We start from the raw sequence: 16,726 nt of genomic DNA on the forward strand, positions 1-16,726 counted from the left end.
AAATAAGAAAAATATTATTTTATATCCGCATTGGGAAAACCGCAACAATGGGACGAAAAACCCAACCAAAATCCGCACAATTTTCGCAGTGCCGCATTGAGTAGTGAGTGTTGCAGGTAGCAACAGTGGTAACAGTGGCCAGTTACCTGTGGCGATTTTTGGCAGAAATATGCACTGGCTACGGTTTGATAGATGATTGAGTGAGTTTCCCGGAGAAGAAAGTACAGTTAGAACATTGTGGAAGGGACGCAATTAGGCATGCCACATGGAACTAATGCATTTTCGCAACCGCAGAAATCAATTTTCAGCGCAGCCAGGGAGAAGCACTTAAGATAAGGTCTTCAACGCTTCCCTCGGACAAGGTGGGATCTTTTCAGGGAGGTCCCCCGAGAGGAAAAGCGCTGACAGCCGTCGAACATGGCACACTGGATGCTGGATTGATGGCTGTCACGGGGAATTGACATAACAAATGTCACCCCGGGCGATCGAGGTGCTCTCTTCGTGGTTTCCTGTTTTGTTTGTCCAGAATTCTTTGTCAACGCTCTCGAAAATTAAATAACAAAAAGCAGAAATATTTTAGAAAATACAAAATAAGAATTGTTTTTTGTTCATATCGTGGACCGCTGGGGTGGTTTCCCCAGAAACATGTGTTTACTTCTCCAGAACTCAATGAGCTCTGGATGTTGTGTGTTTTCTCTCGATTTGTGTAACAAATTACTGAAAGCAACAGATTTTTAATGTAAATATAATTGTATAATTATATAATCTGTAGCAGATGTCGAAGCTGACAATGGGGGCTTATTCAGCAAAAAGGGGGGATACTTTTTAGGGAGTTTGTTGCATTAGTTTGGGGATTCTAGATGACAGGGATTAATTTTGGTAGGTGTGTGCTGTGTCGAAAGGAATAAAAGTGTCACTTTAGGAATGTCAAAGGATGAAAATGTCTGACGCAAATATTTTTAAAACAAACTGAGAAAACACAAGCCAGAGTGTGGAAAACACAAACAATTATTTTTATATAGCTTATAAACATTTGTAACTAATTGGATTTAAATTGGGTAAAATAAAGAAGAAGGCATCTCGAATCCTGCCAGACTGCGCTCCACAAAATAACACCAATAAACCCTGAGTTATACTGCTGCTCCAAACCCAAATAAATCCCATACATATTCAAGTGATCATGGGTCCCAGCTGCAAGGCAGCCAAATCACATGGACACGCCCCCACCAAAACCCAACTCTCATTCGTGTGCTAATCACGAGAAATTCAATCGAAAAATACGTATATATATATCGCATATAGGGATCAGAGCCGAGAAATCACGCGCCTCGCAGGAAGCCTTTGTCCAAAGTCAGAAATTGGAGTGGAATGGATTGGAGCGGAGTGCTTAGCACCCCTGCGGTTAGGGCGTCCTCATCTTTGGGCCTCATCCTCAGCTTCAACCTCGGCGATCTGACGATCCGAATTAATTTCGAAACACTTCAAAGCAGGCACGACGCCAGCCAGCCAGCCAGACTGTCGGATGGAAATAAATTAATTAAATATGCCCAGACCTGCTCCGACTGCGGAATCGGAATCATCGGGCTCCCCGGAGGCAGAGTTTCGATCCTCGTCCTCAGAGGCTGTCAAGAGTCCCGACTGCGGACATTGTTTGTGTCAAATTTTCAAATTTAGTTGTTAAACCCGAAAAAACAAGACAAGCAGCCAGCCCAGCGCCCAAAACCAGCCAAACCAGGCAAAAGTTGGGCAGCACAAAAAAAGGAAGATACGAAAAACAAAAGGCGTCGGATCACATCACTCACTCTATCCGACTTCCAGTCCCTGGGTAATTATGGGTTATGCAATGGCAAAAAAAAAAAGAGAAACACAAGGAAAATCGAAATACCAACTCAAGTCGCTCCGTCTCAAGGGGAGAATTTCCAGTAAAACGTCCCATTGAGTTCGGGGCTACACAGAAATTTAGACATTAGACACTTATTGGCAACAGGGGCAGGACCCCTCCGAATGTCCGAAAATTGCTGTTAGCAGGTAGCCAGGAGCTGCCGATCAGCTCTGGCCACTGAAACAGCTTCTCCTGCCCACTGGCTTCCCAGTTTCCTTTTTGCATCTCTTGTGGATAACCTGTCATTAGCTCTGGGCGGGTTTTTGGGCAAAGGGAGCATCGAACAACGAGCACCTCTGCACCTTCCTCAGTTTCCCTGCCACTGCCCCGCTGCGTGTTGCATTGAAATTGAGACGTTGCAGGATGCACTTGATGGTCAGCAGGGAACGGTTTCTCTGGATGAAGTCCACGGGGGCACAACGGGATATGCACATCGGTTATCGGTGGCTTACAATCAGATTTGGACCAGTTTCCTATTGGTGCGTTCCAGCACGTGCAATTTCGGGCTGAGACTGATTGATGAATGACTGACTCTTGGGAAAATTTCAAGTGATTTTGCAAAATTTAAGCAGCTGCTCTTCATTTCTGGTCTAATTTATGATTCCATCCATTTATCCATTTTATGACCATAACCAGGAACTATTATTGCAAAGATTTTTTTAGATTAGAAGTATTAACATTTCATTATCATTAATTTGTGATCACTTTTTAATGGTAATTCCAACGCTATGCTGTGCAATTTAAGGAATTCCATCTGCCCATCGCGATATTACCCATTATGATCAGAGCAATCCAATTATGATTTGACAGTGCCCCGCTGCTCTTCAGTGCGAACGTGTTTTGGTGGATGGAGCTGGAGTCTTTGGTGCTCCCACTCCACTCGCCAACTGCATCCATTGTTGGCCTCAATGGAGGCAAATTGTCAAAGCCTCAGAAGAATCAAGGAGTGAATCGGAGGCTGGTGAAGCACGGAAAGAATATTCAAAGTATCTGCAAGTATTTGGCATGACATTCCCGTTAAAAGGCAGACATCAAACTGAATGGGGCTCGATGTGGAGGATGGGATGCAGGAGTTGCGCCTCGCGTCTCCAAGTCATCCTCGGAATATGGCGATGATGAGTACAATGATGATGATGATGATGATGGCTTGGGTGCCTGGCCCTGGCGTTTTACGGCTGCAGCTAATAATGCAATTTGCTGTTGGGCTCTTGGCTGCTCCTCGAAAAAGTCGCATCATTTGACAAGACATTTATGCGGCACTTGTGGCACTGCCATTGCATTTGCTAAATTAGGCGCAACTGGCGGAGTGGCAGCTCCTTGTGGCAATTATTCAGCTATGGGTTGCCATTTGATTTGATATGTGCCCCATATGGTTTGACAAGTTGCTGCAGTAATTGTGTCATTTGTGGTCTGTTGGTGGCGGAAACTAGAAAGATATTGCATTTCACACACGCACAGTTATCGAGTGGACCGCAATCCGCAATTTCGATTGAATTAAGCAATCAGGAAACCAAAGCCAGGACCCACCGCCGAATCTAATCAAGCCCCATTGAATTTAATTTTTCAATTTGGTAGGCCAACAATTATGAAGTATCCTTTCATAACCGATCGCTGCACCAATAAATATTTTACACGAGAATAATTGTGTGCATATTTAATTTGGGTTGTGGCAAAAGTTGTTTGTAATCCTACACTAATTTCACATTTAAGTGGCCCAATTCGATGAGATGATTGAATAAACAGGGCATTCAATTAATTTACACAGTTTGCCAATTACCAATTGGTTTTAAGCCACCTTGAATAGTCGAGGAAACATAGTTTATCTCATAAGACTGCCAAGTGTTTCTGTGTAAGTTTCTGTGTTACATTTAGGCCAAATATAATTTCACATTTGATTGCATTAATTTGGCCAGATTCTGTTTCATTGGTTTTCAGCCCGAAATTCTTTTTGGCCGAAGTCCCTGGTCCAATTAATTTTGTTTATGCGCTTCATTTGATCCCCTCGAGATGAGGCTTCATTTTTGGACAAATATATTTATTTCGGATACATAAATTTATGCATATTTATGAAGCAAAATTTATTTTATGTCCATTTCGAATGCAAACAAATAACAGAACAGAACTGCCAGCAAGCTCTCCAAGCTAATTCCCCAAATCCCCGAATTAATAAACCAGAGTACTCGGAGTCCCCCAACAACATGTAGGGTGCAAAAAAAAAGTAACTTCAACCGGAGGACAGCACGCGAATGCTGGAAAATGGAAAATAAGAGAATAAGCAAGGAAAAACTTGACAGCCCCAGCAATTTACATGTCGAAAGAGACAGGCATATTCCGAGGGAAAAAAGCAACCGATTATTAGATAGAGATACATCTAGGTAATACTGCCGGCTGAGAGAGTTCCGCAGACGGAGCCAGAAATTAGTTTGTGTAAACAAACATGTCAACATCCACATTTATCACCGACAGAACGAGGGCCCTTCCTCCCCTTCAGCTCACCTGTCCTGAGTCTGTACACTGAGAGAAATAGTGGTTGCCACAAAACTGGCAGGAATAGGAAGTCCTCAAGCCCCTCTTAAGTACTTTCTCTGCAACTCAGATACAATTTCTTTGGGATCTGCTATATGGTAGAATTTTCATAGTTGGTAATTAATTTTCCCAGTGTAGCAAGAAGGCTAGTGGCCAGTTATGCCGCAGACTGCTACACAGACCTTAGAATTCCTGGAAACCGCACCGAACTCAAGTCTGCCTTATTGTTTTTATTTTTATGGCGCAATGTCAACACTGAATTTTTATTCCCCAGCCAAGTCGGAGTAGCGCAGATGGAGTTCAGATCCGGGAACGTGGACAGGGGGCGGTAGGGGGACAGGTTACCTGTGGACCTGTCACGAGGCTCTGCTGTCCTAAACAAAGACATTATTGATGCCCAGATGACTCCGAGTTGATAACAGAGAGCTCAGCGTACTTGGAGGCAGTCACTCAATGATCAGATAAGTGAGATGGCTGGACTCTCTGCAGACGAGGGAGTCTGTGATCTTCGAGAGACACACGCGATGGGGACTCTGGGGCTCGGGACTTGCTCTCCATAATTTATAGAAGGTAGTCAGGTGAAGTCGGGGTCCAACATCGATTTCCCCCCTGACAATTACTTTTTGAGCTGCCAGTCAGGCGACTTGTTGACATCTACTCCTTGCATGCGAGGTTCTGGTTGGAATTTCCTTGGGATCTCCGCGGATCGATTCGTGTTTGTTTGCTTTGTTTGGTTGTCACTTCGGGGGGCCTTTCTGGGGGTAATTGGATATTGTAAACAAGTTGTAGTAGTAGCCGGTGCCAATGGGATGCATTTTCCCGACTTATTCTTATTTATGAGTGCGATGCTGGGGTGTAGATATGAATAATGACCGAAGGAAAGCCATAGATTCACGGGTAAGAAAACGTGGAAGACGACGATTCCATGAGGGGATCTATTTAAAAATGTATACGAAACGACATTCCATCAGTGCTTGTGATAGGAAATAAAATAGTATCTCTTCGTAAGATAGCTATATCCCAGAGCGAAAGGTGAATAGTTCTTGGGATAATTTCAGATACCCTCACGTTTGAGCCCTAAAACACACTATCTTATTCTGCATGTCAATCTATTCCATCAAACACCTAAGCCTAGCCACACAAATGATTTTATTAGACCCACTTCCTGTCTGATCGAGGCGCCGAAAAATAATTCAAATATTGACCACAAAAATCCTCAGACAGAGGTTACAAAATAAAAACGTACAAATAAAATAAACAAAGGAGGAACCACTGACATTGCTACCGATCGATCGTCTTGGGTAATCCCATCCAGAGCTCAGCTGAGATCGGTGAGCAATGGACTGCAGATAAGAAACGTTCCCAAAACCCGAAACCAAACCGATTCAGCTCTGCATTCAGGCGAAATTGTCAACGATATAAACGATCGCATGTGTGCGGAGGTAAATATTCAAGTAGGACGATTACCGAACAAAAAAGGGACAACAAAAGGAATTTATGACTTGTGTCACTTTCAGCGCCATCAACCCGTAACTCAGACGCCGCCGGACAACAACAACCCACGAGAATTCCGCGTATGCGCGCCTGAAAATTAAGATACAAACATGCCCAAGGAGCCTCCGCCAGGAAGATCGCATCTAGCCAAAGATCGCTCAAGCGTTCCTCGCTGGTCCTCAAGCCTCCATGCCTTTCCCATTCCCATTCCCGTTCCGAATCCCAATTCCTGGTTCCCATCCCTCCCGATTCCGATCCCGCCACCATTATCCGCCTGTCGTCAGCCAGGAAGATAAGTGCGTGGCGATAAGCCAGACGGACGACAAACGACATCAATGCGTTGGGTTGCGCCTCTGCCAGTGACTTTGGAGATGCACTGGAAAAAATACACACAAGTTATGTATATCGGAAGCAAAGATAATACAGGGCAGTAAGAAACAACTTGAAATTATCGGATAAGAAGACAGCTCCCATTACGATTACTCTTTTATAGTTTAAAAATTTCACCTTTTGCTATTTAAGCATGGTTAACATATTATATTTTTTTTCCAGTGTCGATTTAACAATGATCTCCAGGCTTGGTCTGAGCTCGAGCTTAGGATCGGAGTCTCTGCCACGGGAGTTAGTGGCGGAGCAGCTGGCCAAGCAGAGGCGGGTCTCCCCATCTACTGGCCATTCAAGGAGTTTGCACAATTGAGCACTTGAAGGTTCGTCCACGTGAAGGGGCGTTGTTTGTAAAAGGGTTTCCCGGTAGAGAGGAAAACGTGTGGGCTGGTCAAGGTAAACACAGCAGTTAAGAGGTTGCGATAATTCAGGCAGGTGCTGTTTCGGCTTTGGAGCACTACGAAGATGGATTGTGAAAAAAGAAGCCATCCAAGGTTATCACATACGAAGGTATGTAATATTAAGTATATCAATAGTATATCCTTAAGTGAGATTAATCAAGCGCAGGAAACATTGGATCCCCCTTAAGCGCCAGCCATGATTGTCGTGCCATTCTATCATCAGGCCATTTAGCGCGATAAGAAAATATGCTAAAGGATTCTTAATTACTCTCAAGTGGCAGTGGTAACCAAAGCCAGACACACTTATTGTCGGCACACACACTAATGTATGTAAAATCGTTTAAGGAGATTGGAACCATTACAGGCCGGCACTTTAATGAGGAAGTTTGGCTACTAGGATAGATGGTGAAATGGTAACTTATCGAGAAAACAATTACCATTTACAGGCTAATTGCGATGCTTATCCATGTGCAGCAGCTGAATGAGATAGTGGAAAGGGCCTGCGATACACATCCCGCAATCAATATAAGCCTCAAATTGTCATCGAGAGTTTACATAGCATTTCTGCACTTCGAATCCCTCGGCCGGAATTCCCCAATCGAAAACAACAATTTATTCATTTAATGCTGGGCATTCGCTACTCATTTGCCATGATTATTTGCATAAACTGGCCCCCAGACTATCCATTTGATAAATATTCAATTAGGCATAGGCCGAGTGCAATTCAAAATGTGGCAATATAATTTTTATAATTTTCCACTAAACTGAATTTGGGCATTTTACTCATTACACATTGCACAAATGCAGCAGAGATTGAAATTACAAATTAATCGACTGGGATTTGCAATGCAAAAGTGGTTGAATTTGTAATCTCTGGTTTTATTCCACAATAATAATGAGTCCTTTTTTGTGGCGCCATCTGGACTTCAGGTCTTCAAACGGTTCGACTTTTGAGAAGACGCTAATTAAATTCCAGCTTTGTAGCCTTTGTTGGCACTTCCCGTCGTTAATTTGGCTGAATCTGAACGTTTTATTGGCCATCGAAATGCAATTAAAGGCCATAAAAGGAGCCTTAAATAAAATTATGTCTATGGCCAACACATGCCACTTCCATGGCTCGTTGGCTGTTGCATCTTTAAGGCGGCGCCAAGTTCTTTGATTTCTTTCACCTTTTCCCATTTTGTTGCTTTGAATCAGAATCCACTGCCTTCTGTTCTGAAGTGTGAACATTTGGTGTGAACTTGTAAGAAAACATTTGTTAACAATGTGATTTCAAGCTGGAAATGCCATCGTTGGTTCTATGGATTGTAAGAAAGAGTTTCAGATCGCAAGTGTTGATTGCGATGCTAATTGATTTGTGAATAAGATTTATTACTTTTACAACATTCAAATAGTGAATTGATACATCTGCTTTCTTAGGAAAACGCGATATACATATATATCTTGCCTACTAATTTACAAGTGCATTCACTTCGCCTCAAGTTTCAATTTACATTTTTATAACCCAAACAGCAATCATAACTCTATGAAACGAAATAATATAGCTGCACATATCTGCTCCGATATACGATTTTACGATTCAAGTTCATGAGCAATTTTAACTATTCCTCTGTCTAATCAAGGAACATGACCAGAGAAGTGGACGGGGAAATTGGGTTGGGGAAACCCTTCAAACAAAAGAAACATTTCTTATGCATGTAAGTACTCCAAGTGATTACAAATTTTATGTGCACTCACTTCAGACGATGCTTTACGAGACCCCGGACACTGCTTTTGCATACAAATACGGTTCTAAGTATCCGAAGTATCTGTATCTTTGTACATATAGTGTGGTGTAGTCGAGAACATTTTTAATGACACTTGTCGAGGAATGCGTTTCACTCAAATCGAAAACACAATTTGTGCATTTTTCCTTAAATGATTTCTCCGCTGGGTCACATCTTTATTGGATAATGTATTTATATATTTGGTATATGCGGTTATATAATTTTAATTTCTTTTCATAAGAAAACTGCCCATAAAAGTCGAATGTGGGGGCTATAAAATGGCGAGAGATCAGGCCGTGGCCCTTGTTGTGGCCAAAAGGTGTGAATTTCCTGGGCATTTCACCCAGCTGAAGGAGCAATGGAAAACGAAACCGAAAACTGTAATAAAAACTTTCCGACATTAAATGTTTCATTCTATCCGTGGCATTTTATGAGTTGGCAATTTGATTTGTATCATCAGACGTTTTTTATGGGCATATTTTTCTAAAAGGAAATCTCTTCCCTTTCGCCGCGTTTTCCTCATATGCTCTTCAAGCGATGCCAAAATATTAGCTGCTGCCTCTTGAGCAATTTCACGAAACGAATTGTAATCATTGCATCGCATCTAAACAGACGCAAGGCGAAGGATCTTCAGCGGCGGTTACTTCAAAGTCCTCATAGAGATCCACAGATCGCTGGGTTCTTGCCTCCCGGCATGTGGCAAACAGATGAGAACCTCAAGATGAACCTTCACTTGAACCTGCACAGCCTAATGAAGCCATTAGCAGCGCCTTATCGCAGTGCTCAAGGATCCTCGAAACGAAACAAGACGAAGCACAAAAGGTCCGTCTAAGTATTGTTCTTGCCTTTATTCGAATCCAGCCTGCCCTTTGTTGCGGGGCAACTAATACGCCTAAATTAGATCGAGATCGGGATCGAGGTGCTCGGGGTGCCTGTGTGGCAGCTGTTGTCCAGGATCCTCCTCCGTCGAATCGCCAGTAGGTGTATCCTGCCTGACTCTTGCGGCCAGCCATTAACTTCACTTTCGATGACTTAATTCCTACTCTTATTTTGGCAAACACAAATCATGCTGTATAGCTCCTGATGCAGTTGCCTCATTCCCAATTATCGGTTGCAAGATGCCCATTTCAAGGGTCCTGAATTATTCGCCCTAAAGCGGAAATGCCAGAAGAACTGTGTGATTTATTTTGTATACATAGGTATGTCTTCAAAACAGGTTGATTCCTTTTCAAAATTCGAAATTTATAAAACTAAAATTTTAAATTGAAATGGATTTTGTTAAATTGATTGCATTTAACAGCATAATAATGGTTGGTTATAGATTGCACCATTCTAATACATATATAGTTATGATTTAGCGTCCTGATCCTAAGACTTATAGTTATGATTTAGCTTCCATATGCTTGTCTAACCGCAGACATAAATTACATGGAAAATATTTGCCGCTCTACAAATATTGCGGCACTTAAGCACAAATGCTGCCACCCACCGGCCACCCCTCCCACCACACATACCGCCTGCACCACCTCCTCTTCCTGCTGCGCCACCAATGTCGCAACACTTTCCAGACGAGTGCAACAAGCATCGCAAAGTTGCAGCCTTCGCGCCTCCCGCATGTTTTATTACTTCCGCGCACTTTCGCTGCGGCAGAATGTGGCATATAGTATAGTATGTGTGTGGGAAAGTTCTCAGTGCGTTTAGCAGTTGGTTAGCGGAGTACCAGGAGGACGAGGAGTGCGGGGAGTGCGAGGAGGAGTATGAGGAGTTCCAGGCGCGGGTCTACATAGAGGAATAGGAAGTAAGCTTCCTTCATCCTCTGTTGTCTCTGGCGATGTTGCCACATTTTGGCGGTGGCTGCGAATGGTTTCCTGTCGGAAATACGTTGCCACAAGTGTATAAATGCACTGCAAGAAATCAGCCTAGGAGTAATAATGTAATATATATACAAATTAAAAATGGCACAATTAACTGTAGTTGTGTTTAATGTTGAAAATCTTTCAAAGTATACCACTTTGAATTACTATAATTTTTTTTTTAATATTTCTATTATTTTGTAACCAGTTGGCAATACATATTCTTTAGCTTATAGAAAATTATGCGGAAAAACTTTAAGACAAGTGAATGGGGAGTGCGCTCTGTGTATGGGGACACATGTGGCGCTCAAAAATGAATAAAAAACTTAAGGCTGAAGAAGCAGAATCCTTGCCAGGATACACCGCCCAGACCCTGACAACTGTTCACTTTCGCTGTTTCCCCAGCTCCCCCGTCATTTCCTCGCATCCTGCTGGCTTTTTCATATTTTCCCCTTTTGCCATTAAAGTTTTACCGCGGCATCTGTCACTGGTGCGCAGCTTTAAAGCCTGCTAAATTTTAATTGCCATCGCGAATTGCAGAGAGCTCCAGAAGGAACAGTACAGTACATTTGCAAAAAAAAAAAAAATGGAGCAAATGAAACTCCATTTTTTGTGTTATTTTTTCCCTTTATTGCCGGCGTCTCTTTTTTACGCCCAGTTGCAGGTTTGTGGCCTTGTTTTGGCCACAGCTCCTCAGCCATATATCAGGAATTAATTAGCGTAATGCATTCCCTTGGAAAACTTCTTTTTTATGGCCCACTGATCGTGAAAAGTGTTTTGCTTTTGCCAAAAATGGGGGGACTTGCGTTAAATATGATGCAAATGTAAAACAAGCTTTTGTAGAATGAAAATTTCAGGGCTGCGATTCAAACTGAAAACACTTACAAACTAACATTGTCTTAAATTATTAATCTGATTAAGTAGCTATGAATCATTTCGGAGAATAAGCCTAAGTCACATTCCAGGAAAGTAGTTATTTGTGGTAGTTGTGCACTGCGAGGATCCAGTCGACATAGCTCATCACATCCGTGAAAACGCTTACCATCACGCATTGAGTGTTCGTGAAGCTAGCGATTCCCACTTGGACGAAACGTTTGGATTTTCCGTACGGGATCAATGCCCCCACCGGACCGCCGGAATCGCCGTTGCACAGATTGCTTCTCTCGTTACCAGCGCAAAACTGGTTGGCCGTCAGGGATAGTGTGGCATACCTCCGGCAAACCTCCGGATGTTTGCGAGCCAAGTCGACGGTCCTGAGCTTGGCACTGTCTCCCTCAGACTCCGTCTTGCCCCATCCAGTGCCAGTCAGAGGGTCCAAGGAGTCGATGAAGTTCCTCCATCTGGGGTCTAGTACAATGCAGATGGGCCTGATGTTATCTGTACAGAATAGAGCGTTAGTAAAAGGTATATTTTTAGTCTGCGTAGTGCCAACCTGTGTACTGCACTTTCCTGTACAGACGAAGAATGGCTATGTCGTAGGCCATGGTCATTGGATTGTAAAGTCGGTGCCGGAATCCTCTCTCCACCATAGCTTCTATTCTATAGGTGCAGTAACTATCGTGACACATCTCGTGTTCCTCTCTATCATACTCTCCCAGCCGAGCTATTCTACAGAATTAAGATAATGTTCTATGAACTATATTTTTCATGATCTCCTAGTTCAAAACTTACAAATCTGTTCTATCAAGGAAGCAATGCGCGGCAGTTAATACCAGTCCTGCAGAGAATTACAAAGATTACAAACTGCTGGTGGAATAGGTGCAACTTACCTACGATTCGTGATCAAAGACCCGCCACAAACGAATCTTCCGTCCGTTGAGTGGAGAAAAGCCATCCAGGGACTCGAAGTCAAGCTGGCCACAGTTCCATTCTTGACCCGTAGAACACTGGGACTATGAGCTCGAATTCCACAGGCCATGTCCAGAAACTGAGTCGATCCCAGAAGCGGAAGTAGGAAAAGCGTTAACCCTACCACAACGGCATTCATTTTGCAACTGATTTCTGATTCGTTGGGATTAATAGCCACCACCATGCTTATCAGGCTTCGAGTATGGGGAACTTGCTTATTCACTGAAAGCGCGTTTATATGTAAAATTATGGAACTTATCAGGAAACCAGAGTATATATTATTTAAAACACAGTTGATTCGGATTTCTCAGAAATCCTTCTGAAGAAATCAGAGTGCTCTTTAACCCTTCAATCTACAATTCATCTCTCTTCTGTTATTCCAAATACGTTCGTTACTCGCACAGTATCAGAATCCTTTCTAAAGATCACAGTTTATACTCTAATATCTAATAACTTTAGCTATTTCCCCAGTTTGCCCATTGATTTCAGTCAGAATATATTCAGTATGAAGAAGCGAGCCGATATAGCCATAACCGTCTGTTTCTTGATGAAACATTCCCAAATGTCTTCAACCTCTTGATATTTAAATCGGAACTGTATCAGACTAACATATCATATATGTGGATGCTATCGTTTAGTTACACTTATGATAAAAAGGGGGGCTTTGCATTAACTAACTGATAAGTATTTGCATGATGACAACACAAGTCCATCGGTCTTAAAATTCTCAGGAGAGTACATATACATAATAAACTGCGAAATTCTGTTTATGAAGGGATCGATTCAACTGATTAAAACTAAAAGCCATGTTGTACTATTGGTATCATTCCTTTTGCATTTATTCGAAAACAATTTTATATCCTATTCAATTTTCAGAAAAGTAGTTATTTGTGGTGGTTATGCACTGCGAGGATCCAGTCGATATAGCTCAGGACATCCGTGAAAACGCTTGCCTCTGCGGATCTGCCGTACATGAAGCTAGCGATTCCGACTTGAATGAAACGTTGCGATTTTCCGAATGGGATCAAACCTCCCACCGGACCGCCGGAATCGCCGTTTCCTAGATTGCTTTCCCCGCTGCCCGCGCAGAACTGGCTGCTCGTCAGTGGAGTAGTGGCATCAATCTGACAAATCGCCGGCTGTCTGCGTACTAACTCCAGAGTTCTCCAGAGTTCACTGTCACTCTTAGACTCCATCTTGGCCCATCCAGCGCCAGTCAGTGGGTTCAAGGAATCGATGCTCTTCCTCCATCTGGTGTCTCGTACGATGCAGATGGGCCTGATCTTATCTGTACAGGATAAAGTGTTGGTTAAATGTATACCTTTTGATCAAGTCAAACCAACCTGTGTACTCCACTTTCCTATCCAAAGCGAGAATGGCAATGTCGTTGGTCAGATTTCTTTGGTTGTAAAGTCGGTGCATGTGGCTACTCTGCACCCTAGCCACTACTTGATTACGCGCATCGTCGTAGTCTCCCAGCCGAGCAATTCTACAGGATAAGGATATGAACTATTAACTACATTTTTAATAAGTTATTAGCTTAAGACTTACATTGCAGTTTTAGGAAGAATGCAATGAGCAGCAGTTAGAACAAGTCCTGCAAAAATGTACAATGATTACAACTGCTGGTCGAGTACGTATAGTTTAACCTACGGTTTGTGATCAGAGATCCGAAACAAATGAATCTTCCGTCACTTGAGTAGAGAAAAGCCATCCAGGGTCTCGAAGTTGAGTTGGCCATAGTTCCATTCTCGCAGTCCATGTCTATGAATTGCGTCGATCCCAAAAGCGGGAGTAGAAGACATGTAAACGCTACAAAAATTTGATTCATTTTGCTAAAGATTCTTGATCCGTTGTGTCTTTTATATGCCACAAGTCGGACTTATCTGGCCTCGATTATGGGGAATTTGTATATTCATTGGAACGGGGTTTATTGTAAAATTATATTATATTACCAGGAATCAATTATATTTATTTCGTATTCACTTATCGGAAAATAAATTTACCATCTAAAGCTAATTTGTTTTTTAATCGTAAAAACAAAACATTAAACGCATTAAATATGAAATAACGAATTAATCAAATATTTATTTATTTTAAAAATAGATTCCTAATGGTAATAAATATAAATTATGTCCTATATTGATTCACAACCATATTAATCCATCCGGAGTAGGTGCTCAGATCGGTATAAATACTCGGTGAGTGGCATTCCGAATCCCCGAAGCTTGTTATCCCGTACTGTACGAACCGAAGATCCCCGTAGTAGTTGACTACACCACCAAGTGGTCCGCCCGAGTCGCCCAAGCAAGTGTTGGTCTCCTTGTCTCCGGCACAGATTTGTCCTTGTGTTATTGTGACGTCATACAGTTTGCTGCACACATACCTATTCATCACTGTGATGGGGGCATCCTGGAGAGCTGGTGGACGCATTTTGTTGTCAGTCAATCCCCAACCGGTGGCTGTGAGGGTCATTCCATCCTCCAGCAAGAGCCTCATCGCCGGGTCCAGGATAATGCAGATCGGCCTGATGTGATCTTGCAATGAAGTGAATGATGTTTTTTATTTTGGAGCTAATTTACGGGTGTAAAATAAAAGCTACCGTTAAATTTCACAGTTCTCGCAAGGCGAATCATGGCGATGTCATTTAGCATGATCGAAGGTGTGAAGTACTTATGATTTATGACCATGCTAACAGAGTAGTCCTCAGCTGTGATCTGGCACATGGAACCGGCACTTCGTGGGAGTCCACTTCCTCCCAAACGAACAGTTCTGAAAGAGGAAACAATTCAGTTTCCAAATAAGGAAGGTTTCTAGCTTGATTTACTCACAAGTTTTTAGACGCTTCAATGCAATGGGCGGCCGTCAGGACGAATTCTGAGTTAAGGATTATTAGTTTGTGTGCTGAAGAGGATGTCAAGTATACTAACGATTGGTTATGAGTGTGCCAGCGCAGAAATAATTAAGCTCGTTGTACAGATAGGCCATCCAGGGATGGGAAGTGATCTCAGCATCACTGCCGCCGATGATTCTCATTTGGTGAAAGGACGGCATAGTCCGAATTCCGCAATTTGGCTCCAGAAGTATAGCTTCTCCAAATCGGCAAAGCCACAGGCATATAAAGATTACGACGAGAACGGCAGCTGACTTCATCGCGACTCAAAAAATAAAATGAACTGACGGCTGGGCCAATCGTGCGACTTTATTAATACTTATACTCAATACCAAGGGGAGGTTATCGACAAAGTAAAGTCACTCAGTTACTTGTATACTCAAATAACCAGAACACTGAGTCCTTTATTGAAAATATGCTGCTGATGTCGGAAAGTGCGTTGTCAAAAATCGTGGAATTTGATAAACATATTAAATTCTTAGCATACTCATTCATTTAATGTTCATTGAAATGAATTCGAATGGAAATCTTTTAACAGATTAATGTAAAAGGATCTCTTTTAACCATATTAGTCAATTTTTGAAGACTGTCCGTTTCCTTTTAGCCAGTTTGCAGGTTTGCAGGTGAGATGCCTTAATTAAATTTGTGGCAAATTAAAGGCGCCCTTTGCGTCTTTAACCCGTTTTTGCCCAACCCAGTCGGTCATGACCACGCCCACTAGGGCCAAAAACGTGGCTGTTGACAGGAGACGATGACGATGACGTCCTCGCTTTCAGCCAGGTGCAATGGCTAAGGAGAAGGGGCAGGATGACACTATCGCCATTTTGTTGTCATCTGCTTCTGGCAGGCGACATCAGCAGAAACTGCTGGGAAAGGACGAAGGCGGCTACAAAATGCATGCCAAATTAAACAGTAAATGCATCAGGCCAAAGGAGCTCTCCCCTGGCCAAAAACCAAAAAAGTTGAGGGACCGAAAAGCAAAAATAAAAACATTCGACCAACCCAACCGAACCAAGCTAACAAACAAACAAACCAACAAGCCAACAAACAAACATGCGAACGCAGTGTGAAATTTTAATGCACAAAATTGCATGTGTGTTTGTGGCCATTGTTGTTGTTGCTGCTGGCGTTTCCCTTCAGCCGACAGCCAACCAACAAACAGCAACAACACAAATTACTGGCCACGTCAACACACAGAGAAAAAAAAGGTTAAAACTGCGGCTGTCAGTCTGCGGCAGCAGCAAAATCAGCTTCAGGCCATGCAAAATACACCAGCAACGAAATAAAGCGGAAAACAACGATAGTTTCGAACAGCAGAATTTTAAATACCCTTTCTTGGCATGGACGATAGATAAAATAAGATGAAATCTTTAAAATAAACGTAAATTTCTTTAGGTATCTTTAATATAAATAAATATAAATTATACACTATTTTATTATTTATGAGATCTTAAGTCCCAAATCAATATACCCCACAAAAGGGTATGTGAAAAGGTTAAAACTTGGCAACTGCAATTCATTGGCCATGAAGTTTTCCACCTGTCGACAATGCGTTGATTGCTCCCGCTCCTCGAGAGCAACAAAATCGGACAAGCTGGAGTCCAAGCTGAAGTTTGTGTTGCTTTTGGTATTGCAGTTGCAATTCCCAGACGCTGATTGTTGCCATTTGCCAGCGATCC

The 16,726-nt window shown here is 42.5% G+C and overlaps 3 protein-coding genes across 3 annotated transcripts; all 3 read right to left on the minus strand.

Moving 5' to 3' along the window:
• Positions 1-10,947: 10,947 nt before the first annotated feature.
• Positions 10,948-12,293, minus strand: LOC6606227 (chymotrypsin-like protease CTRL-1). The gene is made up of 4 exons (XM_032721860.1): positions 12,080-12,293; positions 11,978-12,023; positions 11,739-11,914; positions 10,948-11,683 (listed from the first exon to the last, which is right to left on the minus strand). Exons 1-4 carry the CDS (start codon positions 12,291-12,293, stop codon positions 11,280-11,282), a joined length of 840 nt encoding a protein of 279 aa, XP_032577751.1. The 3' UTR covers positions 10,948-11,279.
• Positions 12,294-13,038: 745 nt separating this feature from the next.
• LOC6606228 (serine protease grass) lies at positions 13,039-13,916 on the minus strand. The gene is made up of 4 exons (XM_002031000.1): positions 13,808-13,916; positions 13,706-13,751; positions 13,498-13,643; positions 13,039-13,442 (listed from the first exon to the last, which is right to left on the minus strand). The coding sequence occupies exons 1-4, from the start codon at positions 13,914-13,916 to the stop codon at positions 13,039-13,041; spliced, it is 705 nt and encodes a 234-aa protein (XP_002031036.1).
• Positions 13,917-14,284: 368 nt separating this feature from the next.
• LOC6606229 (serine protease grass) lies at positions 14,285-15,307 on the minus strand. The gene is made up of 4 exons (XM_032722771.1): positions 15,085-15,307; positions 14,986-15,031; positions 14,757-14,926; positions 14,285-14,691 (listed from the first exon to the last, which is right to left on the minus strand). The coding sequence occupies exons 1-4, from the start codon at positions 15,305-15,307 to the stop codon at positions 14,285-14,287; spliced, it is 846 nt and encodes a 281-aa protein (XP_032578662.1).
• Between the last annotated feature and the right edge of the window lie 1,419 nt (positions 15,308-16,726).

Source organism: Drosophila sechellia, chromosome 3R, assembly GCF_004382195.2.
Source record: "Drosophila sechellia strain sech25 chromosome 3R, ASM438219v1, whole genome shotgun sequence".
NCBI classification, from domain to species: Eukaryota; Metazoa; Arthropoda; class Insecta; order Diptera; family Drosophilidae; genus Drosophila; species Drosophila sechellia.